The sequence below is a fragment of the Notothenia rossii genome, assembly GCF_949606895.1.
Source record: "Notothenia rossii genome assembly, chromosome: 1".
In the NCBI taxonomy this organism is placed as follows: domain Eukaryota; kingdom Metazoa; phylum Chordata; class Actinopteri; order Perciformes; family Nototheniidae; genus Notothenia; species Notothenia rossii.
Genome location: NC_136912.1, coordinates 7772805 through 7785525, shown reverse-complemented (window position 1 = coordinate 7785525; position 12721 = coordinate 7772805). Strand labels below are relative to the sequence as shown.

At 39.7% G+C, this 12721-nt stretch overlaps 1 protein-coding gene across 2 annotated transcripts; it reads right to left on the bottom strand.

The window, feature by feature from the left end:
• Window positions 1-2881: 2881 nt before the first annotated feature.
• Window positions 2882-12651, bottom strand: LOC307024464 (uncharacterized protein). Of its 2 annotated transcripts, none has more exons than XM_079658592.1 (6): window positions 12381-12651; window positions 10875-11003; window positions 10552-10625; window positions 10338-10444; window positions 6977-8442; window positions 2882-3901 (listed from the first exon to the last, which is right to left on the bottom strand). In XM_079658592.1, exons 1-6 carry the CDS (start codon window positions 12508-12510, stop codon window positions 3795-3797), a joined length of 2013 nt encoding a protein of 670 aa, XP_079514718.1. In that variant the 5' UTR covers window positions 12511-12651; the 3' UTR covers window positions 2882-3794. The 2 variants fall into 2 exon arrangements, with proteins under 2 accessions (XP_079514718.1, XP_079514719.1); XM_079658593.1 differs by having other exon boundaries at window positions 2882-3898.
• Between the last annotated feature and the right edge of the window lie 70 nt (window positions 12652-12721).

The window sequence follows — 12721 nt, the reverse complement described above, 5'->3', positions numbered from 1 at the left end:
TTTGAAATTGAAATGTTGACTAATTTCGGTATTTTAGGACTCATTCCCGAACCCCTCTGTAGACCAAATCACGATGAAGCTTTGTAAACAACAACAATAACTTCTGTGATTTGAAGAACACACTACATGTAATAGGGTATATACAGTAAGAGTCAAAGAGGCCATTTCCATACTACGCACTGTGTAAAGAACATGATTAATAATAACACAGCAGGTGTTTTATTGACTAGGTTTAATTCACCCAATGAGATTATTTCTTCTTCGTGATCAACAAAAAACAGAATGTAGTTAAAACAAATGTTAACCCCAATAAAAAACATAAAATATATTACAAAAAATCCCTCCCATCACACACTGTTACAGCTGATGTCTCACACACTGACTCTGAAAGCCAAAATGAGTTCCTTTTTAATTAAAGAAACGTCTTCTGCTGCCTGGCAAAGAGAAACGTTATTTTACAGACGGAGTAAAGTGGATCGTGGAGTTGGTTTTTGGGACAAAGACAGCGTGATTAGAGCGAGGCAGATATCATCAGTGTGCCTGTGATTTGACTACAGTTACACACCTGTCTGCTGATAGCGAGGCTCGGTTTACCGGTCGGAGCGAGTACCTGAGCGAGGATCTGTAATTCTGTACATATATCTGCTCCATCAGACAGCTGCCAGACTTAATGAAGCCCCCCCCCCCCCCCCAAAAAAAAAAGTACAACCCAAACCCTGATCTTCAGGTGAAGCTAAGGACTTAAAAACGTGGATGACCTTAAATGTTTTGATGTTAAACACGACCAAAACTGAAGTTATTGTACTTGGCCCAAAGAATCAACGAAACAAATCTCTAATTTGGGAGATTTGGTTACAAATTATCTAAAGATATACTAACTATGGATGGCATTAATATGGCCTCCAGTGAGACTGTAAGGAATCTTGGTGTTATATTTGATCAGGATTTATCCTTTAACGCCCACATAAAATCAATTTCAAGGACCGCCTACTTCCATCTACGTAACATTGCAAAAATCAGGCATATCTTGCCTCAAAACGATGCAGAGAAACTAGTCCATGCATTTGTTACTTCAAGGCTGGATTATTGTAACTCCTTATCAGGGTGTACCAAGAAGTCAGTCAAGTCGCTTCAGCTGATTCAAAATGCTGCAGCTCGTGTACTAACCAGAGTTAGGAAAAGGGACCACATTACTCCTGTTCTGGCTGCCTTTTCTTATCAAGCTCCACTTTTGTGGAATCAGCTTCCAGTTTGTGTTCGGACGGCAGACACCCTATCCGTTTTTAAGAGTGCGCTTAAGACCTTCCTTTTTGATAAAGCTTATAGTTAGGGCAGATTAGATTCAGCCCCTAGTTTTGCTGATATAGGCTTAGTTTGTCGGGGGACATCTTACTTCTTCTTTCTCTCTGTCTATACCTGTGTACTCTCATGTTCCGATTAACCCAGCTTCCCCAAATGTCTTTCTTTTTGGTGTCTATATACGCCGGGATCCGGAGTCATGGATGATCCTGCGGTCCTGTGTCATGGATCGCGAGTCCTGGATCTTGAGTCGTGGCTGTGGTCCTGGATCATAAGTCCTGGATGGATATCCTCGTGGATTCATCTTCCTATTATACACACATGCATTTCCAAACATTTGGTCTACCTATGTTGTAAATGTATTATCTTTTCAATTTACACACGGCATCTATTGCACGTCTGTCCGTCCTGGGAGAGGGATCCCTCCTCTGTTGCTCTCCCTGAGGTTTCTCCCATGTTCCCCTTTAAACTGTGGGTTTTCTCTGGAAGTGTTTCCTTGTACGATGTGAGGGTCTAAGGACAGAGGGTCTAAGGACAGAGGGTGTCGTATTGTCATACGGATATTCTGTACAAACTGTGAAGTCCACTGAGACAAATGTAACATTTGTGATATTGGGCTATATAAATAAACATTGATCGATTGATTGAAGCTGCTACAGAGATACAATCAACAATTAGGGATTTTAAAATGTATAAACTTGTATTTTTATGAAAAATGAAAGACATGACATTAATACAGATGTATTCAACACCTTTAGTTACTTTACAGATGTGGATGAATGATGTGAAATATAATCAAGTGTTAAATCAGACTTTAGTTCCACCTGGAGTAAATTCACAAGCTACCCTGCAGTATACAAAGTCATTCAAACTAGCTGCTCCCTTACCAGCTTTGAGAACACTTTCATGATCAATCATTATAAAACATATCATATATATTATTCTGAAATGGACCAATCTGCACAATGACTACTTTTACTGTCGCTACTTTCAATATATTTTGATGAGAATACTTTTCTACTTTTACTTGAGGAACATTTTGAATGCAGGACTTTTACTGAAACAGAGTATTCCTACACTCTGGTACTTCTACTTTTACTCAAGAACAAGACCTGAGTACTTCTACTTTTACTCAAGTACACAATCTGAGTACTTCTACTTTTACTCAAGTACACAATCTGAGTACTTCTACTTTTACTCAAGTACACAATCTGAGTACTTCTACTTTTACTCAAGTACACGATCTGAGTACTTCTACTTTTACTCAAGTACAAGATCTGAATTATTCTACCACCTCTGGTTTTGAGGTACTTGTATGTTAATGCAGTATTTCTATTTGTACTGTGTTATAATAAATAATACTGTTTCGTCAGCCTTTTAGATATGTGGTCCTACTTTTCTGTTTTGTGATATAGAATTAATGTTGGTTCATCAATGCTACTCGTATCTCTACAGTTTGTTTAATAGTTGTTATCTTTCATGCAGATAATAACATATTTATCAAATATGGAAATATGTCTTTTTCTGAGCCTCCTTTAGATGAGTCAGATTTTTTTTTTAAAACAATAACAGCAACCAGCAATGATACCAACAATGAAACGTTTTATTGGTAGAAACACTTTGAAATCAGTTAAAGTGCTTTACAGGAAATAAAGTGAAATTACAGCAACGTAGAAAACAGGGAAAAGGTTAGAAAAGCAAGAATCCGAACAGTGAGGTTAGCCTAGCTTAGCACGATAACTGAAAACTGATGTGAACTAAAAACTAAATCCATCTTCTGACAGAAGACTAATTACTTTTTATTGATGTGCAAAAAGAGTTTGGTCCCTACAAATATAAAATGACACACATTAAGAGCCAAAGAACAAAACACACAAACATCTTGAATTTGTAGTTGCTTGAATTAGGAATATTTATCCTTCTTTAAAACAGATTGAAATAAACATTTGTACTATCGTTATGTAATCTGGCATTAAAGCAATGGTTTAGCGTTTCAGGAAACACACTTATTCTGTTGAGGAGATCTCGTCTGTGGGGTCAGGACGTAGTTAGCCTAGCTTAGCATAACGACTGGAAGCAGGGGGAAACTGCTAGCCTTGCTTCAGTGAGTATTAGAGGCAAAGTTAGATGTGTTTTTATACTTTAAACAGTGACAAGCTAGCAGTTCCCCCCTACCTTCAGTGTTTATGCTAAACTAGCCTAACCATGATCCCAGCTCTTTACTTAAAACACCCACGAAAACTGTCAAAAATGTGACATGATTTGAAAGAAAATAACAGCTTTAATAGAGAAATCTGATAGATTAGAACTTGACATAAACATCATTAGTTTAATTTTAACATAAATCTGTACAGGAAATGTCGGTCTGGATTATTCGGATATCTTAACCCTTACATTTAAGTCCTCAGAATGCTATTAAGAGCACTACTGCACAGGTGGATCTCTGACAGCTGCTTGCTTCAGACAGGTGAAGGGAGACAGGTGTGTTTGCCTCCTCAGGTCGGAGCTCGGAGGTTTTGGGCCTGCAGTCGCTGGCGTCTCTTCTCCATCGCCTGCTGCTTCTTCAGAGCGATCTCTGCTGCCGAGCATTTACCAACATCTGCTGGAAACACAGAAGATACGGTGTCAATTTCAATCAAGAGGGGTGTAAAGCGTTTAAGGGCTGATGTTCCTAAAACGTTAAATGCGGTTTAAAACATTACGTTTTTAAGTTAACTAACCTGGTAACACATGATTTGTTAGGGTTGCAAAGTCCTGGGAAGATTTGAACTTTACTCATAATTTAACACGAATGTAAGGATATTAACAGTTTAAAATGGACCTTGGTTGGTGATTGGCTAATTACTCAAGCCAAAAAATCGTAAGTGGCCAAAATCTGATCAGACAGATCAGACAGGTTTTTATAGAAATGGATCAGGACAAAAAGAGAGAGAATCTTTGTTCCTGAAACTTTCAGAGTCTCTTTCCAAAGAGGGGACACATGTTGATGTAGAAGAGACATGAAGAAGAGGGGACACATGTTGATGTAAAAGAGACATGGAGAAGAGGGGACACATGTTGATGTAGAAGAGACATGGAGAAGAGGGGACACATGTTGATGTAGAAGAGACGTGAAGAAGAGGGGACACATGTTGATGTAGAAGAGACATGAGGAAGAGAGGACACATGTTGATGTAGAAGAGACATGAAGAAGAGGGGACACATGTTGATGTAGAAGAGACGTGAAGAAGAGGGGACACATGTTGATGTAGAAGAGACATGAAGAAGAGGGGACACATGTTGATGTAGAAGAGACATGGAGAAGAGGGGACACATGTTGATGTAGAAGAGACATGAGGAAGAGAGGACACATGTTGATGTAGAAGAGACATGAAGAAGAGGGGACACATGTTGATGTAGAAGAGACGTGAAGAAGAGGGGACACATGTTGATGTAGAAGAGACATGAGGAAGAGAGGACACATGTTGATGTAGAAGAGACATGAAGAAGAGGGGACACATGTTGATGTAGAAGAGACATGGAGAAGAGGGGACACATGTTGATGTAGAAGAGACATGGAGAAGAGGGGACACATGTTGATGTAGAAGAGACATGGAGAAGAGGGGACACATGTTGATGTAGAAGAGACATGGAGAAGAGGGGACACATGTTGATGTAGAAGAGACATGGAGAAGAGGGGACACATGTTGATGTAGAAGAGACATGGAGAAGAGGGGACACATGTTGATGTAGACAGGGTTCCTGCAGGTTTCGCCAACTCAAATTTAAGACTTTTTAAGACTTTTTTAAGACCACTTTGAATAGAATTTAAGATCTATCTCAAGGCAAGAAAGTATGAAGGAAAATTGCTATGAAAGAAGAAATACGTCCCATAATTACTTACAAAGTAAATGTATTCATGTTCAACATAAGAACAATGACTGAACATAACAGCATAACAGTACAGAACTGTGTTAGCCAAAAAGTGTGTATGTTTCTGTGTCTCTGTGTGCTTGAGTGTGTGTGTGTGTGTGTGTGTGTGTGTGTGTGTGTGTGTGTGTGTGTGAGTGTGTGTGTGCTTGAGTGTGTGTTCGGGCTGTGCAATTAATCCTATTTTAATCGCAACTACGATTTTGGCCTGCCACAATTACAAAAACAACATAATCGAAAAAAACAATTATTTAGCTTTGCTAGGTTGTGACAGTGACAAAATATTTAATCTAATTAATTTGAGTCTAATTTATATTTATTTATCATATTTATATATGTCTAGTAGCTTGTGGAAGTGCGCTCCAAAATATTTGTTGATCTTGTGTATTGGTATTTATTATTTTGATATTATTTATTGAAATATATCAGTTATTTAATTTTTGTATTACTTTTTCAGTTGAATTATATGTTCAGGGTAATCAACAGTTAAAAAGATAAAGTTCAACTTATTATTTGTTTTAAAGTTCAATAAATGGATGTTTTCAAAGTCAATGAATAATCCTATTTAATAATCGTGATATCAATTATTGACAAAAATAATCGTGATTATGATTTTTGCCATAATCGAGCAGCCCTAGTGTGTGTGTGTGTGTGTGTGTGTGTGTGTGTGTGTGTGTGTGTGTGTGTGTGTGTGTGTGAGAGAGTAACAAGAGCTATATTCAGAGCTCTGCTGCCTTGGTTACAATCTTTCATCATTGCTGTTGTATGATTGGTGTTTAACTACGGTATTTAGCGTCTACAGCACCTCCGTTTATAGGGTTGACTTAGACCCAAACGTCGCCCGGAGGTCCCCCGGTGTTGCTGCGGGAGCTGCTGCACTAGCTAACGCTCCACTAGCTAACGCTACATTAGCTAAAAAAAACGCTGATTTCTTTTGCAAATGGTGCGGCGGGCTTCAAACACGTTCCCCTCCACTGGTTTCAACCAAGCACTAAATTAGATGTTTTCCAACCAAATACGTTTGAACTTACATTTCCCCATATTAATTTGTAAGTAGATTCAAAGAGACATGAGTTTCTGACTGCCGCTAGCTGAAGCTTGGTTGCTAGGTTACTAGCTGGGTGTTCTCCGATAAGGGGCCGGGGGAAACAAAGTTATTGATTACTGGTTCCTTGTTGATTTATTTCAATACAAATTGTTGGGGGGAACTGAAAGGCTATTACCGTACTGGTTACTTTGCAGCCCGGACATTTTCCCAAAAACACATTTTAGACGCGATCGCAACACAGAAGTACCTTTCAAATCCCATCATTTTTAAGACCTTCTAAATCATATTTAAGACCTTTCTTATTTTTTTGGTCATATTTAAGACCTTTTTAAGGCCTTAAATTCAGATTATCAAATGTAAGACTTTTTAAGACCCCGCGGGAACCATGTGTAGAAGAGACATGAAGAAGAGGGGACACATGTTGATGTAGAAGAGACATGAAGAAGAGGGGACACATGTTGATGTAGAAGAGACATGAAGAAGAAGGGACACATGTTGATGTAGAAGAGACATGAAGAAGAGGGGACACATTTTAATGTAGAAGAGACATGAAGAAGAGGGGACACATGTTGATGTAGAAGAGACATGAAGAAGAAGGGACACATGTTGATGTAGAAGAGACATGAAGAAGAGGGGACACATGTTGATGTAGAAGAGACATGAAGAAGAGGATTTTAGAGATTAATTGACCTTTAAAGGAGGAAATGGGTAGAATATTACCATTACTTGTCACAGTAGAAACCGGGTTGTTCGGCTTCTTGAAGGTGAACTTCTCTCTGTGGTTTCCTCCTGACTGCATGGAGCTGTTCGTGGATCCAGACGAGTTCTTCACTTGTGTGGATCTGAAAGAATTCGTCATCTGTGCACCGACGTTAGAGACGAACCCAGCAGCCAATGAACTGCCAGCTGCTCTTCCCGAGGCAAAGGAAACATTTGTAGGAGTTGGTTTTTTAGGCATGAAAGTCTGCTGATTGTACGGCTGCAGCGACGCTCTCTGGTTGGCCACTGGACCTGCGGGAAGAGGCCGTTTTGTTGAAACTTTTGGCACGTTTTGGATCTGGTTCTCCATGTCTTCGCACATTTCACACAGCAGGTCGTCGTCAGCGAGGTCGTCCCAAACCGGGTCGGACTCAAAGAAAATCGACAGGTCCTCCTCTTGGTGTTCAGAGACAGCGGGCGTTGAAACTACTGCGGGTTTTATTGGAAAACTTTGAGCAGCTGTTTTTGAAGTGTTTGACGCAGTAGAAGAAGTCAAGTCGTATTTAGAAACAGAATTATTTGGATTGAACTGTTGTCTTGGTGGATCTGACTTCATTGTGTTTGACGTTTGTATTTTTGATGCAGTGGAAGAAGTAGACTTTTGATTAAATTGGGGTTTCAGTGGTTGTGATTTCACTGTGTTTGATGTTTTCCAGGTATACTGAGAACCTGGTACTTTTAAAACACTGTTTCCGGATGAAAACGTGTCTTTATTTGCTTTTTTGGAGCTGGAATCCACATTAGAATTTGCCCATGTGTCCGTCTGGGTTAGTTTGACAGGGAAATTAGGATTAGGCTCCAGTTTGAAACTCGCTCTTTGCCTCACGTTGCCCTTCTCCACTTCAGAAACAGCCGATTGAACCACATTTCTTTGACTTTCTCTTGGAAATGTGACTTGAGTGGGTTGGTTCTGGGTTGAAGCGTGCTTTGGGGAGATGAATTTATGAGGGTTCTGCGTCATCTCCAACACTAAAGAGTCATTGAGCAAGTCGTCGTTTTCCCAATCGTCGTCAAAGTCGTCCTTAGTGTTCGACGTGGGAACAACGGGAGTGGGAGTGTGAGAGGAAGCAGACGTTTTCCCAGAAGCCTCTTTGGCTGCTGGTTTCGCTTGTGACGGCTGAGCTGACAACACCTGACTTAAGTTTCCGCTTAAATGTTGGGTCGGTCCGTCGAACAGGAAGTCCAAATCGTCCTCCATGTGTTGGTCCATCAGGTGCAGCTGAACGTCTGGACCTGCTCTCACGGCTGGGGGCTGGTTTCCAGGAAGAGAAGGGGAGAAGTCGTTCTGATCCAAGATGTCGTCTGGCAGGAGCTCCAGGCTCTGCTGATGAAGGTCCTTCAGCTCTTCTTTCTTGTCTTCTTCCTGATGAAACATGTTGAAGTCAAACTGCTTGGCGAGCTTCAGCAGGTCGTCCACCCCGTTCAGCCTGTCGGGAAAAAACGGAACAATTAGTTTATTCTTTGGGGTTTGAAAACAAAACGTACTCCTAATGTGACTATTCGTTTTGCTTTCAGGCAAATGCAACGTCCATACATGAAATCTGACAGAAGGAAACCAATTGCCTTTATTTTTTTAATAAGGTGCAATTTCCTATTTTGAAGAGGCTGTAAAAACTGTCCTTTTACTAATTTGTTTGCTTTGTTTATTTTGCTTCCACAATATGTTATGTTATGTGCGTTAATTAAGCATTCATATGTTGAATTTTTGTAATTATTATTTTTTACTTATTAAATATATTTCTGGTAGACGTTTTGATATTTTTCCTTTTTTACATTATTACATTACATGTCATTTGTTAGTCGCTTTTATCCAAAGCAACTTACACACATTCAGTACTGTGGACAATCCAGGGACACAACGACATGCTGACTGCAGTGGGACTCGAACTTGCTACCCCCTGATTCCAAGTCCAGCACACTATCCACTGAGCCACAGCCTCCCATTTTCTAATGTGTACATCTAATTTCTGTTGGTCCTTTGGCAATATGTTCCCCTGTTGTGACCTTGGAGAAGTATACGTAATATGTATTGGATACAGTTTGTTTAATTAGATCTGCCTAGCGTTTCATTAGTGTACTCTGTTGTATTGACAAATGGCTCAGTGCATTGTTATTATTAGTATTTATATGAGCTAAAGGGAATTATTACTAGCAGCAAACTCAGGTTAAAGTGATATGAGATGCTGGAAAAATCACATCCTGCATAGGTCACTGAATCTTACTTTTGAGAAAATGAGAACAACATATTTTGAACTTGGAAAAATTGTTTTTTAGGAACAATTTCAAAGCCTGTAGTTGTATATTCATTTGTGTTGGTAAAAACCTTTTGTTGTGGAAACTCAATCACGTGATCATGAGCAAAAGATTTATAGTTGCAGATACAATTTGTGCTTGTGCACTAGTTATATAAACGGTGATTGAACAATATTTCACAACTTTAAAATCCTATTGTGCGTAGTGCTGTGTACCTGGACTCACATTCAGGTTCAGGTCCGGACTCAAGTCCAGAGGTTCAGGTTCAGGTCCGGACTTATAAGTCCGGACTTGTGTCAAGTTGTGTGAGTAACTAAAGTGAACTTACTGTGAGCTAATTATCAATTGAAAATAAACTCATAATCAACTCAAATTCAAACTCGTCAGGTTTATTGTGCCCCCTTCCAACTTGTGTCTACACCATGTCTTTCCTAGAACTCTACATGTGTTACTAACTACACAACACAACTACATACATAATGATGTACATACAAGACTCAATATGCAAGAGTACAAGTCTATGTGTTCTTGTTCAAGAACAACAGCATATTGACATTGTCTGGGTGAAGTGTTGCTCTTTCGGCAGACACTATATCACCATACATACAAAGGAGTTAGCTTAGCTACACTACCATATATGGCAACCAGCATCCCACGCTGTCAGTGTCCACTATGTCTAAGCCAGCTTCCCTTGACGTCACATAGATCTCGCGAGCAGTTGCGATATTTTGCGAGACTTCGTGAGTTCTTTAATGGCCGCCATATCAGAAGCCAAAACAATGTTTTTCGTCTTTTCTCAGCGCAAATTTCTCGATCTATGGAAGGTTTTAGATGGTTTAGAACAAAAAGGAGAATATACGTAAGTACCGGTTCCCGACGTTCCGGTTTTAACCGGACTTGAACCGAAACTTTTTACAAGTCCAGTACCGGTTCGGCGTACCGGTACGCAGCACTAATTGTGCGTTAATTAAACTTATACATTTCGAACGAGCGGATTATGATAAACACCTGAAGCTCAGTTACAGTCTAGAACGAACAGATGTGTGTTTGTTGCTTCTTCTGAACCCACCTCAGGGATTTCCTCTTGTGTTTGGGGACCTGAACGTCGGGGGTGCAGGGGATGGTGTCTCCGATCCACTGCTGCAGCGTGGGCTCTGCCACCATCGGTCTGCCATGCTTCAGAGACACAGGAAACAATACAGCATGAATATTAATACATGCAGTAATTAAGACACACAAATAAAAACAATCAAATAACTTCATAAAAAAAGATTGTTTCTGACCTTTGGAGCGATCCTGTTTACGATGTCTGAGATGTTCACAACTGGAACAGGCTGCTTCCTCGCTGATTTTTTACCTGGAATAAAACAAACCAAAAATCTCAAAATCAATATTTTTTTAACCAAAAGTAACAAATAAAATACAAAAATGTACAGTTTACACTACTAAAAAAGGAATTCAGCAATAAGTCAGTATTAATATCTTGTTGTGGATTAATGTTCGGTTGAGCAGCTCATAGTTGAATTGACTTGTCACTGCAGCAGTTACTGAAATGATTAACTTGATCAAACGTTCTCAATAACACTTTGCAAAGACAGGTGTTTACCGAATCTGTTAGGTAAAGGAGAGGTGGGGTCCCAGATGATGTCCTGCTGGAAGTCAGAGTCGTTGTGCGGAGACTCTGCACTGAAAACACCCGTCCTGGACCTCGGGATCCGGGTCGGGGACTTAAATTCTGAGAAGCAACAGAAACGAGCTGATTTAGATTCAGAAGCAGATTCAGAAACGATGACCAGTGATGTCCAGCTTAATAAACTTCAGTTAACTCTCTATTGTCTATTTCTTCTGCACTCTGCAGGAAGTCAGAGGTCAAGGTTTGAATGTCTTCCTATAGTTAATTCAGATATACTGATAGATCATCTTTTTTTTTATGTATCATTACACAGATGTGCAGTTTTTCTAAAGACAGAAATAAGCTCCAGCTGATTCTAGCTTTCCATGTTTTGTTCTTACTTTTAAAAAGTCTGAAAGTTAAATATAGTTTTGTTAACATGTCTACACAAAAGCCTTCCCATGGATTTGTATGATCTTCAGGTAAATTGTAAATTACCCCACATGAAACCCAAAAAGCAGCATTTTATTTTTGCTTAACTTCACTAATTTAAAAGTAATGCCCCCACTTTACTCGCACTTGATTAGGACTACTGTTTATTTTTTTGTTTTCTTTGTACTGTTTCCGTTTCTGATTTTATGTAAAGCTTCTTTGAGCATTAGGAAAAGCGCGAGAAAAATCCAATGTATTATTATTATTACAACATTACTCATTACAGACTCATTCAAAGAACATCCATCTGTTGCAACTTATCAATATCCCAATGACTTATTCTGCACTATTTCTACTATATTCTATTTTATTTTATTTACTTGCACTATCGTATCTGTTTTATTGTGTTGCACTGTTTGAGGAGCCTGTGACCTAAGATTTTCATTGTCATAGCTACACTGTATGTAGCTATGCACACATGACAATTAAAGCCTTGAATCTTCAATCTCTTCTCGGCACGCAGAAATATGGGCTTCATCGGCCGGAGGTTTCCTGGGGGCTTGGATTGGATGTTTATGTCATAGCAGACACAAGAGGCAGGTAATAACTTCATAAACTGTTAAATATCACTGGTCTCTGGCTTGAGCTTCAATCTCAGGATCCATGTATTTATTATGCTCTCAAGAATGGTAGTAGTCATCACATACAGAGCATCAACTAGTTCCTGAACAGTGTCCTTCACATGCTGATATCCAAGAGAGTTACACAGTCACAAGATGGAGGGACGTAAAGCAGTATTCAATGTTTACTTCAGATTAGCTCCACGTCAGAAATTATCATGCTTGTCATATGTCTATCTCCATAGAGGCTGAATCATCATGTTAATCACATAGCTATCCTATGCCTACAACATTCCTGATGCTCTTCTAGGTAATCACACATCCTGTCATGTGCACAGCTGCAGTTGGGATACCTTTGTTATCATGCTACTCTGATATTGGAAGAGTACATTCAGTATTTTACCAACAGAAACCTAACATGAAGATACTTAAATGAATAAATACTGACCCGACTTTCGTCTGATTGGAGAGTCTTCCTCCTCCGCGGTCTGTGTGTTTTGAGTCTGCCTGAAACTCCTCCTCAGTCGGTTAGTTTTCACCGGCGGACCGGACGGAGCTTCGACCCTCCCCCGGTTCATTGTGAGCGGCCGTTAACGATTAGAATACCGATGGTTTGATGTTTTTACGTTGTGAAATGTGTTATTATTGACAGTTGATCTTGTTCATGTGAAGAATTCGGACACTCGGCGGTGTTTTTGGGAGTCCCGCCATGTTGTAATTCCCAGGGTTCCTTGCGGCGGTGCCTTCAAGAGCGACAAAGCTGTTCGGAAATTGCGCATATACTATGGC

Bases quoted from the DNA above. Each gene is read 5' to 3' on its own strand.
- LOC307024464 (XM_079658592.1), bottom strand. From the start codon at position 12,510: ATGAACCGGGGGAGGGTCGAAGCTCCGTCCGGTCCGCCGGTGAAAACT. The intron at 10,626-10,874 runs GTAAACACCTGT...GTTTTATTCCAG, and splicing joins TCCTTTACCTAACAGATTCG to GTAAAAAATCAGCGAGGAAG. The intron at 8,443-10,337 runs GTGGGTTCAGAA...TTTTCCCGACAG, and splicing joins CACAAGAGGAAATCCCTGAG to GCTGAACGGGGTGGACGACC.